Source organism: Simochromis diagramma, unplaced genomic scaffold (assembly GCF_900408965.1).
Source record: "Simochromis diagramma unplaced genomic scaffold, fSimDia1.1 OVJJ01000284.1, whole genome shotgun sequence".
Classification (NCBI taxonomy): domain Eukaryota; kingdom Metazoa; phylum Chordata; class Actinopteri; order Cichliformes; family Cichlidae; genus Simochromis; species Simochromis diagramma.
In genome coordinates, this window is record NW_024386871.1 from 2,641,540 (window position 1) to 2,654,364 (window position 12,825).

The window sequence follows — 12,825 nt, forward strand, 5'->3', positions numbered from 1 at the left end:
CTTTTTAGCAATTTTAATATCCTTGAAAGGAAATAAAGAAAATAAAAAAAAAAACACACTCTTTTAAAACATTATTCAACTTTGTCAAATGTTTTGTGACATCAATAAACATCTTACGATAAGCTCCTTCTGGTGTGTTGCTAAATTATGCCTGCACTCAGTATGGAACACAGATGTTAAAGGAAAACTGATGAGGTTGTCTAAGTAAGCAGTTTTTGGTTAGATAACAGAATTTAAAAAAATAATAATTTACATACACAGTGCACTGAGGTCTGCTGACATTCAGTGGCTTGTGATGCCCTGTAAAGAAAAAAACAAAAGAGTGATGTGTGGTGTGTGTGTGTGTGTGTGTGTGGGGGGGGGGGGGGGGGGGGGGGTTGGGTCACTGCATACTTCTGTGAATATATCAAAGAAGCACAGGCAATAGATCACAGCCCTCATCTTTAAGTCAAGCATCAAATGTTTTAACTCATCCCAGCTTCAGGGAACAACAGAGAAAAACCTGATGGAATCCATGTGTATGAAGCCAAACGCACACACACAGACACGCAGACACACAGACACGCAGACACGCAGACACACACTCTTACTTTCTAAATCAAATTTTAAGTTTAATAGTTTAAGTTTAATATCTGACTTAAGGAGGAAGAAAAACCCTTTAAGAGCAAAAAACATGTTAGATATATCCATATAAAGCATTTTAGAGTTCTGTGCAAATGTCTTGATCCACTTATCATTTCTTTATATTTTTGCTTCCAGGAAGCCAGGCTGCCTTTAAAGTGGCCTTGGGCAATAGTTCTCCAGGCTTTCTGAAGGTCTTTTAGTGGGAACTGGCTACTGTTTCTCTTAGTTTCAGTCTGCTCACTGTATCCAACTATTTTCAGAGGAATACATTTTTGTTTGTTTGTTAAACCACTAAACACTGAGCTATGAATCAGTCATTCATAAAAAAAAGGAACCCAACTCAAAGGAATGAGCCAGTGTTGTCTCTACACATACTGTAATGGACAACTTGCCAAAGAACCAATTTTAAGTTGCATGATCAGGGATTTTGATGCTCATAAAAAATGGTCTCAGTGGAAGGTTGGCATTTAATAAGCTATTTTTAAGAAAAGGAAACAGCCTGAGTTGTAATAGATTACATAAGAACTCGACTGAAAATTTGTGCAAACAGGTCTTATGGGGTAATTAATCAATTTGGACATTTTTGATTCATTATCAGTACGTGAGGAGAAGGTCCGGAGACAGGTACAACAGAGTGTTTACAGCCATGTGTAAAACTCAGTGGACACTCTGTCATGGGTTGTGGCTGCATTTCAGACAATGGTGTTTTGGATCTTCTCAAAATTGATGAAATTATGGATGTAGAAAAGTACATCTGAATTTTAATCCACGACGCAATATCATCAGAAAAGCATTTGATTAGCAACGGCTTTATTTATCAGCCTCACAAACATACAATGCAGTAAAACATACGTGGATAGAAACACACTTAATGGACACTAGTCATGGATTGGCCGTGTGGGATCATCTTGATATAGAACAGAAAAAAGGGCAGCTAACATCTAAAGAAGAGCTTTGAATGTCCTTTGAGAAGCCTGGAGAACTATTCCTGAAGCGTACTTAAAGAAACAAGCAAAAATCCACCTCACTGGTGGTTTCTGTCAGGCCTTGCTTGCCCTGCTCATTTATTAAAACACAGACATGTATGTTAATCTATGATGTTATTGTTTTTGTCTTCGTTATAACACTTTTACACATTCAGATGGCAAAAGCAGCTGTTCTTAAACACTGAACACTAACAAATAGACTTCTTCTTCTTTGCTAGCTAAACATTCATTATATTTCATTTGTTTTTTCCCCCCTGTGACTGACAGTTTTCACAAATGTGTCTGACCTTATAAGATATTTAACTACACCGCCAGCCTAACTATTACTATATGCTACTGTTTATGTCATATATAAAGAGTAAAATGGGTTCTAATCCTAATTTTAAATTCATGAATGCAAATGCTGTTAGATGCACCATTCCCACAGGTAAAGCAAACCCTGAGCAGATTAAACATGTTGTTCCACATCTGGCCAGGCGAGACGAGACGTCTGTAAGTAAAACTATCACACAAACAACATAATGCTCTACAGCTGAGAAAAAACACACTAAGAACAACAATTACAATTTACATTACAGACAAGCTGGTATTGTTATTGTTATATTTCTTGCTATTTTTCAAAACATTTACAAAATAGAGTTGTATAACCACGTAATTATTCTTGGTGATTTTTTTGTAAGAGACAAATGCTTCTTTTTTTCTAAAGAGTTGTTGGAGGGTAGCTGTTAAGTTGAAAATCAAATCTGTAATATAATCTAACATAATTAAGGTTAAGCAGTAGATGTTTCCAGTGTTTGCCGCTCCAACCTTTTAGAACAGAGCCTCAGATCTGAGGCTATTTAAGGCAGGCTGGGCACAGTTCATTATCTCAACACTAGAACCAAAGAGGACTCTGAGAAAAAATCCAAAATTTAGAATGTTTCAGAATTTGAGTGGAGATAAATGCTCAAATGTTTCTATAAATCACACTGACACTGTAATTAAAGAGCGTAAGGTCTTGGGGGAAAAAAGGCCCCAGGCTAAGTTCTCTTATCTGTTTTTGAGTCTTATCAACTCCATCAAGTTGAGGAAATTAAATGTTAGAGAAACTAAACACTGCACTATGGTTCACTTAAATGATTGTTTACACTCTGATTAACCCCACTGTCATATGCATTCTTATTTAATGCATCGTAGGTAATCTGATTCTTGTGATTAGGGATCTGATATTGTTTTAAATCAAGACTGTCGTTAGCATAATAAAAGGAGAAAGATAAAAGCAGTGAGGTCTGGCAAGCAGCCACTGCAGAATGGAATGAACAAAAATATCAAGGACATGGCACATTTCTGTAAATCTGACCTCGTGCCATTTACCCATTTGCTCTCACTGAACACTTGAACAAATCAATTTTATGAGCTCCCACTATTGCATCATGGTTTTATCATTCCTTTCAATAACCCCTATTTCATCTGGTTTAGCTTCATTTTTTGATGCCTACGCATAAAAACTACAAAGCAGTACTTCAGGTTTTACTTTGCCTGCTCGGTTATGGACATAACATCATCAAGAATCTTTAACACGAATGTTCGCCGAGTTTGGAATCTGGGATTTTTTGAGGCTTATGCTGAGTCTACCGTGTTCAGTGGGTGTCAAAAGCTACTTCACTTGACTGCATGGCATGACATGGATGAGTAATCATTTTGCATATAAAATCCTAAAACAGTCCCTGTCTCCAGTGTAGGAATTGTAATTTTTTTTATATGCCCAGTTATAAAAAACTTTGTATTCAGCTGTTTGACAACAGGAAAAAAATAGATTTTTAAATAAAAACTGCTTTGACAATTTACCTGCATTTAATCGTATCACACATTTAAGCACAAAATAAAAGAGACAGGCTTACATCTATCGACTAACACAAAAACTATGCAATCTCACGAATATATTAAATAGGGCATGATGTCACACTTTTGAATAAGCTTTATTTTCCAGTGCAATTTTGCAGCACCTCGTCCTTCCTACGTGTTGCACTTATCTTTTTTCTAGGCAAGCGCAAATTCAGTTTGTTTTAGGCAGATTTGGCATTCTTAGAATGTAGATTAACCTCAAGCAATGTGATCTAAATTTCCAGCAGTAAGCACGTCTCACATCACGAGGTGTCTAAAACTGTTAAGTGTCTGATATTTCTCTCTCTGATACACACACACACACACACACACACACACACACACACACACACACACACACACACAAGGACAGAAAATTAAGGAAGCGTTCTGTTTACAGCTGCTGTGTAAAACTCAATTACACAGCCAATTGAGAATGTGGCTGTTTCTCAGATTTATTTGATGTGTTCCTGACCTAAATAAGATTGCTGTTCCAACTGAAGCCTCAACAACTGCAAACACTTACTAGTTTGACAGACAGGGAGAACAGTACCCTCACACTGACGCACAGAGGCGCACACACATACACATACACACACGCACACACATCTGGACCTCTGTTTCTCTCATTTATACTTGCTGAGTGCTTTCCTGCGCGGTTTCCCTGTGTTACCGGTCCCAGACCCCTCAGATGAGGTGAGGTAAGATTTGGAGTCACAGGATTATGCCATCTGGACAGACATTCACACAGGCTTGCTCATGTGAACACATGCACACATACAGATATAGCCTACTCTTGTCATAAGCTACACTGACAAACACCTGGACCTGGTTACTGGTCTCAAAGAGAGAGCTGAATACTATGTGCATGCTTATGTGTGTATAAGTGGGGTGTATGGGGAATACTGGGGCAGTGCTGGAGGCTGTGTTGAGGTTCATTTGATTTTTTTCCCCCTGCTTTTTGAGCCCTTGAATAAGGGGGCCCACTCAGGCAAGTCTCGAAAATTCAAGTTGGGTCACTGCTACTACAAGTTGTAAGCCAATTCTATTAAAATATTCAATCGTCAGCTGTCATTATAATATATATATATATGCTTTTCTTCACACAACTGAAATTTTCCCTCTTATTGAGAAACTAATAACTTCTTTTTAATTAATAAAAAAAAAAATCAGACCACTGTACCACCACTAGGGCTTTTCAGCCATGTTAGCATGTGTTTACTCACTGGTGTGAGACCAGAGCCATCAAGCCACCATTCTGCCCAGCGCAGGGCATCCAGAAATTTCTTCAGGTTTTGTTTGAAGTTAAATTGAATTGTTTGCAGCCGACCATCATGCATAGCTATGTGAGCCATCCACTAAAAAGTCTTTTACTTGTCCCTTTGCATCTGGGATCTACAGTCAAGGGACGTAGAGCTGAGCTGATTTTATGGAGAACACAAAACCAACTGAGCAAAAGGATTAGACAGGTCCATTTCACTAGCACTCCACAATCAGATCAAACAGATTCTGGTGGAACTTCCCCTATTCTAGAAGAAGTTCCTAAATTTGTGGACAAGGCACAGCTGGCACAACACATTAAAGGAAAAGACAGACAACTTCCTAAGTTCCATACATTGCAAAAGGGACTTGCACCAAGCCTCTTACTAGATGTATCATTCCAAGGTGGGACCTGAAGATAGTTCCTCTCTTTAGAGTCATGAGTACAGATGGGACTGGAGAATGGCCTACTCCTTTCACTTGCCACAGCTAAAAGTCTTTGGTCTTGTCCTAGTATCTTCTGGTGAAATTAGCCAACAGTAAATCCTGGTACAGGGCTGTACATCAACTCATAGAACTAGAGTTACGTTAAGTAACTACACTGTACAAATGAATATTAAAGTACAGAAAAAGAAAAAGAGGAATAAGGTGTAAATCTAGAATCCATCATGCATTCCTCTGATAACAGCACATATTATTGATTGTTAAGAAAAAAGAAGAAGTTGCGAGCTTGGCTGACCGCTACTGCATGTTATTTAACATGTATCCTAATTTACTTTTCACTTTTGGAAAATATAGACCAAGCAACGCCACAGAAATCCCAATCACGTAAAGTGTAACGTAAACACCGCTAACAGAGACATGGGTAAACTATTAAAGCTCCTCCTAGCGCTTAAACTTCTCTCTCTTCCATCACATCGTGGCTCAGGAACAGCTACGCAGTGAGATAAGCCTCAAACGCTCCACAAAAATAAGTCGATATGACGTGAATCTGACTGTAAACACCCCGAAAGAAACGACAAAAAACGCTCTGTCAAACTTCCCAAGGTGAATACAAACAATCGCGACTGAAAAAGATCTCCGACTCGCGTCTGCTTCGAGTTTACTCACCTTAGGATGCTTTCTGGCTTTCTTTTTGTCGACTGAAAGGAAAAGTTGCAGCCCACAATACTCAGGGTAGAGACGCGAGTCACACTGTTTCCAAGGGTAGCTTTTCTTTCTCTCGCGCTTTTCCCTCGCTCTCTTTACACTTAAACACACACACACTGGTCTCACACACGACTGTGTTTCTGCAAAGGTCCCTCAGCTGCAGGAGGGTGATTAATGCCACAAGAGAAGGAGTGCATTAGCAGGAGAAAGGTGAGTGAAGACTCGCACTGAATGGGTTCCTTAAAACCACTCCAAAGGGCTAGTTGTTTAAGGAACACCTAAACACAAATGAACTCCAGTCTAATTACAAAGAAAAACACATCCAGGCTTTGTCGCACAAAACAGTGTTTTTGTTGTTTTGCTTAGATTTTCCCTTATGAACCTTTTAAATTTGATGGACTTTAAAATGAGTCTTATGTGAAAAGACTATCAAATAGGCCTATATGCTAAGGATTATACATCATGCTACAATAACAAGTAAACATTAGCTCAGCAATGCTGAATCAAATAAGTAAGCTATGAGCTAACTCCTTAAACTATGTTACCATGTGACATCAACTATACTGGATAATTTTTCTGCCTGACTCATGCCCCATCAAATGAGACAGCATGTAAGGGTCAGTGCTGGGTTTGTTAATGTGTCTTATATACACTCAATAAAAATCCCCGAACAGTTATCTCATTTTCGTTGTTTTCTACAATAACAGTAAAATCAGTTTGATTGTGCAAAGATTGGTTTGTATTAAAAATGCTGGTTGTATAGAGGACATGGGAATAATGTGTGGTGATGTGCCCTACATACCACCGTTTACTACCTCATTTTCACCTTTATTTCTCTGTCTGCCCATTTTAACATTTGTCAGCAGTGCAGATGTGTTAAAAATCCTCTTTTGACAGTGGCTATGACTTCTCTACAATTGTGTTAAAATAGTTTAATTTGGTTAGATAGCATTACACTATAAAAAATAGCAGACATATTTGTTTGGGGCATTTAAAAGCACATCATTTATTTAAAAAACCAGATCAACTTTAAGAGTTCCAACAACAGTTTTCTACTTGAGAATTTAGAGACTGAACACTTAAATCATGCCCATTAGCCCCTTACAGTAAAAAACAAGATTTATAATTATAAGAAGTGAGTGAAAGAGTGGGTTGTCATTTGTAATAGCATTGGGGAAAAAACTAAATAGGGTGGATGTATCCTGCACCAATAAGTAAGTAAATGTCCTCATATTAAAGGTGTGTAGACAGTCAAAAAACAAGAAACTACCCTCCATCCATCCAATCCCCGCACCAGTTTCTAAAATAACAACATTCTCTACTTAATGTCATCTCAAACATTTTTTCCTCTTCTAACAAAATTTTAAAAAATGTACTTTCTAAACAGAGCTAAACAATTGAATGAAGCATAAGGAGAAGTGTATGAAACAGATTTTAAAGCAAATATATTTTCTTTCTAAATCATGGCAGAAAATAAATAAAAATGGGAACAGGATTCATGAAACTATGTGAAATGTCAAGAAAGATATGTTGGTCCACATAGCAAGGAAGAAACAGGGACTTCTATATACATTCACCAGACACTTAAATATTCACTTTAATTTTTAACTGCTTGTTAATGCAAATGTTTCATCATACATTAAGATGCTAGAAATAGTCAAGGTAACTTGCTGAAGATCAGAAAGGGGATGAAAGTTGATTTAAGTGACTTGAGAGCATCTCTGAACTTGCAACATGTCAAACCTTGAAGCAGATGGGCAACAGCCCAGTATGGATGTGCAGTCGACAAATCTGCAACTGTCGGATGTTGTCATGTCAATATGGACCGAAATCTCAGATTTATGTTTCCAGCAACTTGTTGAATCAATGCAATGAAGAATTAAGGCAGTTCTAAAGGCAAAAGGGGTCCAACCCTGTACTAGCAAACTAGCAAGAGGAAACTAATAAAAGCTGGTGAAAGTATCTATGAAAAACATTTGATCATTTTTGGTGTTCAGGTTTGCTCAAGTGCCTTAATGTCGTAGCCAGTTTCACTCAACAAATAGAAAATGAAATCAAATTTCCTTAAATTACAACATTCAAATAACTGATTAAATCAAAGGCAGCAGCTTTAATTACAACTCAGACATTCACAGATGAACTGTATAAAGTAACTAACACAAGCATATCCTGCAGTATTTTAATGCATATACTGGGAATTTTTTTTATAATAGTTGCTTGTGAAACTGTAATGCAAAAAACAAAATAAAACGAAGTGTAACACAGGACGTTCTACAGTTTTATCTTTAAGTCTTTATAGGTTTTAGCCAGATTAATAAAATTGATTACAACTACACAAACACTAACAAATATCATAACTAACAATAAAAACTTGCCAGCATCCTTGAATACTTAAAATTATCAAACATTTCTGGTGGTGTCTAAAGATAATGAGCACTGTGCAAGCTTAATAATAAAAACAGAAAGTGTGATGATCTCACCACTCAAGACAAAAATCAGAAGAACGAAGTAAATGATAAAGTCACAGTCCTATGTGTGAGGAAATAAAAATGGCATTATGGTACATAAAATGTATCAGTTGGCAGTAAAACCTTGCTATTTGGGGATGATTGACAACATAACATTTAGTTTACAAAGATCAGTTATATTTGGTTGAAATGTGGTCAAAACTAAGATCCTTAAGCTTTATTGCTTTTTGTGCTAAGAGATAGCACCACTACAATAATGACTACTACTGTCATCATAAAAGGTGTCCCCAACCCTCCGTGAGACATGTGGCCAAGTGAATAGTTTAGGCTTCATATCTTCAGTGTGTGAGCATGCTTCTTGCAAAGAGGTTTGTCCTTTTTGGAGAAGAAGGTCTTGCCTTCCAGTGTGGTACAGCACACCTGTAAAAAGCCCAGCACACATGAATAATAAGAGGTTATATAACAAAAGTTAGCCAGCCTACACTAACATTCACAATGGATGTAAGTCAGTGTTTCATCTAAAATAAGCACTGCTGTCATATTATTGTGAAAAAATGACTTACGGTGAGCTTATGAGATTGCTACAAGTAAGCTGTTCTGCAAAAACCTCCATTATAAAGGATGGATAAAAATGAACATTGTTGTAGTACATTAACAATAACAAGAAAGAATGACAGAAAGGACTAAATAGGGCCAGTAGCAGAAAGTACCACTATGACCTCAAACTGCTTCCTAATTTTTTTTGTGTCCAAGTTAAATAGATAAAAGTTTCTTGATGGCTCAAAGTTGGAAATGGGAATATGAGTAAATGTGACAGTAGGTCATATGTGTTAGTCTGCTGATGCACGCAGTTTACTGTGATTCATGCCTAAGGCCTTCACTTACAGCACATACAAAGCAGGTATCATGCCAGGTGTAACCAAGGGCTTCCAGGAATTTGTCTCCAGCCTCGATGGGAAACTCACAGCCATGACAGCCAGTCCCAAACAAGCTGTAAAAGTCTGTTTAGTGACAAAGAGAAAAGTCATGTCACTATGGTATAAACAAAGGGTTTAAAGTCATAATGGCAAGACCCAAGCAAACTTTAGTACTCAACAAAGAGAGCTTGCAACTATTTGGGGTACAACAGGTTCACCCACACTCCAAATACACGCATGTTAGGTAAACTGGTGATTCTGACTTCAATTCAATTCAGTTTTATTTATACAGCGCCAAATCACAACAACAGTCACCTCAAGGCGCTTTATATTGTAAGGTAGACCATACAATAATACATACAGAGAAAAACCCAACAATCATATGATCCCCTATGAGCAAGCACTTTGGTGACAGTGGGAAGGAAAAGCTCCCTTTTAACAGGAGGAAACCTCCAGCAGAACCAGGCTCAGGGAGGGGCGGCCATCTGCTGCGACTGGTTGGGGTGAGAGAACCGGTCGCAGTTCTCTCATCCCATAGGTGTTAATGCAAACATTAACACCTATAACTTGGCTATAGGTGTTAATGTTTGCATGAATTGTTTGTTGTCTCTCTGTGTTTGACCTGCAATAGACTGAAAACCTGTCCAGGGTGTACTCTGGCTCTCACCCGGCGACAGCTGAAACTGGATATAAAACACATTGGGAGTGAGCAGCAATTCAACTGAAGCCCACTTTTATCTTTGATCTATTTACAGACTGCTGGATTTTTTTTTTTCTTTTATTCTAGCACAAAAACATTGTATACCGCTACAGGGAATCCCCACAAAACCTACATTTGGAGATATACAGTCTTTAGTGTCTTTAATAACTAGCAGTTACAGCCTTCTGGGCTGAGTGAGCATCACCCAAGGTCACCAACGGTAACCACTGTACCACCATTTTTCTTTTCTTTTTTATATTTTATATTATTTTTGTGTTGTTAGTAAAACCTGAGAAGTGTTATAAATGTAGCTTACCATTGACCATACACTACCTACATGTTTTATAAAATGTAGTTTAGATTTTTTCTTATTTCTTTTATTCATTATAACAGATGCTTTGAACTTGATTATACCATGTACAATGAGTACAGTGGCAATTACAGGAAGTACATCTGGATAGTTTATCAAACCCATTATAACTCACCCGGTTCACAGTATGGTTCTCCATCCTCCAGGTGGAAGGTGTTGTTTCTGATTGGTTGCTGACAGTAAGCACACAGAAAGCAGTAGACATGCCAAGTCTGCTTGAGGGCATTTATCACCTCCTAAGGGAAAATGTAAACAATGTGGCTAGTAAGAGGCATAATATAGTTTTAGGTGCATTAGTGTATATAATAGCAACTGGAAAGCTATATCCACTTTAACAGGAAATGGAGGTGCAGCATCTTATGAAGGGATGTTATCATATTACATTGCTGCTTATGAAATTTTATTCATAAGTCACAAATTTTTACACAAATCTTTGTACAACTTTTTCCAGAGTAGGTCATTTTATTTTTTTCTTGAATATCACCTTTTTGTAAGACCCCCATGAAGAGAATATCGAGGGAACAGTTTACCCTGCCCGGGATAGGGTTACCGGGGCCCCGCCCTGGAGCCAGACCCGGGGAGGGTGCCCGAGGGCGAGCGTCTGGTGGCCGGGCCTTAGTCCATGGGGCCCGGCCGGGCACAGCCCGAAGAGGAGACATGGGCCCATCCTCCCGCAGGCCCACCACCCGCAGGAGGCGCCATAGGGGTCGGGTGCATTGTGAGCCGGGTGGCGGCCAGGAGCGGAGGCCCTGGCGGACCGACCCCCGGCTGCCAAGACTGGCAATAGGGACATGGAATGTCACCTCTCTGGTGGGGAAGGAGCCTGAGTTGGTGCGTGAGGTTGAGAGGTACCGGCTAGATATAGTTGGGCTCACCTCTACGCATTGTCTGGGCTCTGGAACCAGTCTCCTGGAGAGGGGCTGGACTCTGTCTCAGTCTGGAGTTGCCCCTGGTGAGAGGCGGCGGGCTGGGGTGGGTATTCTTATATCCCCTCGGCTTGCTGCCGGTACGTTGGGGTTTTTCCCGGTGGACGAGAGGGTTTGCTCCCTGCGCCTTAGGGTCGGGGAACGGGTCCTGACTGTCATCTGCGCTTATGCGCCGGGTGGCAGTTCGGAGTACCCAGCCTTCTTAGAGTCCCTGGGGGGGGTGCTGGAAGGTGCTCCACCTGGAGACTCTGTTGTCCTGCTGGGAGACTTCAATGCTCACGTGGGGTAACGACAGCGAGACCTGGAGGGGCGTGATTGGGAGGAACGGCCTCCCTGATCTGAACCCGAGCGGTGCTTTGTTATTGGACTTCTGTGCTAATCACAGTTTGGCCATAACGAACACCCTGTTCGAACATAAGAGTGTTCATAAGTGCACGTGGCACCAGGATGCTCTAGGCCGTAGGTCGATGATCGATTTTGTAATCGTATCACCAGACCTGCGACCATATGTTCTGGACACTCGGGTAAAGAGAGGGGCTGAGCTGTCAACTGATCACCACCTGGTGGTGGGGGTCCGCGAGATCTTCAACGCACACCTCCGGCAGAGCTTCAACAGCATTCCGAGGGAGACTGGGGACATTGAGTCCGAATGGACCATGTTCAGCGTCTCCATTGCCGAAGCTGCTGCATTGAGCTGCGGCCGCAAGGTGGTTGGTGCCTGCCGTGGTGGTAATCCCCGAACCAAATGGTGGACACCAGAGGTGAAGGGAGCCACCAGGCTGAAGAAGGAGGCCTATCGGGCTTGGTTAGCCTGTGGGACTCCGGAGGCAGCCGACAGGTATCGACAGGCCAAGCGGAATGCGGCTCGGGCAGTGGCTGAAGCAAAAACTCGGGTGTGGGAGGAGTTCGGAGAGGCCATGGAAAAAGACTTTCGGACTGCCTCGAAGAGATTCTGGCAAACCGTCAGGCGTCTCAGGAGGGGAAAGCGGTGCTCTACCTGCGCTGTGTATAGTGCTGGCGGAGCGCTGTTGACGTCGACTGAGAAAATTGTCGGGCGGTGGAAGGAATACTTCGAGGACCTCCTTAATCCCACTGACACGTCTTCCGAGGAGGAAGCAGAGTCTGGGGATGAGGGGTATGACCCGCCAATTTCCGGGGGCGAGGTCACTGAGGCAGTTAAACAACTCCTTGGTGGCAGAGCCCCTGGTGTTGATGAGGTCCGCCCCGAGTTCCTGAAGGCGCTGGACGTTGTAGGGCTGTCTTGGTTGACACGTCTCTGCAATGTTGCGTGGAGATCAGGGGCAGTGCCTGTGGACTGGCAGACCGGGGTGGTGGTCCCCATCTTTAAGAAGGGGGACCGGAGGGTGTGTTCCAACTACAGGGGGATCACACTCCTCAGCCTCCCTGGGAAAGTCTATGCCAGGGTGCTGGAGAGGAGAGTTCGTCCGCTAGTCGAACCTCGGATACAGGAGGAACAATGCGGTTTTCGTCCTGGTCGCGGAACACTGGACCAGCTCTTTATCCTCTCCAGGATACTTGAGGGTGCATGGGAGTTTGCCCAA

The 12,825-nt window shown here is 41.1% G+C and overlaps 2 protein-coding genes across 7 annotated transcripts in view; both read right to left on the minus strand.

Annotated features, from left to right (window-relative positions):
- Positions 1-6,737, minus strand: part of bmpr1ba (bone morphogenetic protein receptor, type IBa) — a 69,268-nt gene extending 62,531 nt beyond the window's left edge. For both annotated transcript variants that reach the window (XM_040031626.1, XM_040031625.1), the window contains exon 1: positions 5,844-6,737. The gene's annotated coding sequence lies outside the window, so the exon portion shown is untranslated. The remainder of the gene's footprint in view (positions 1-5,843) is intronic.
- A 713-nt stretch (positions 6,738-7,450) lies between these two features.
- pdlim5a (PDZ and LIM domain 5a) overlaps positions 7,451-12,825 on the minus strand; it is a 62,101-nt gene continuing 56,726 nt past the window's right edge. For all 5 annotated transcript variants that reach the window (XM_040031624.1, XM_040031623.1, XM_040031622.1 and 2 more), the window contains 3 exons: positions 10,453-10,573; positions 9,236-9,351; positions 7,451-8,770 (listed from right to left, as the gene is read on the minus strand). In XM_040031624.1, the coding sequence (XP_039887558.1) occupies positions 8,681-8,770; positions 9,236-9,351; positions 10,453-10,573 (327 nt within the window). In that variant the 3' untranslated portion in view covers positions 7,451-8,680. The remainder of the gene's footprint in view (positions 8,771-9,235; positions 9,352-10,452; positions 10,574-12,825) is intronic.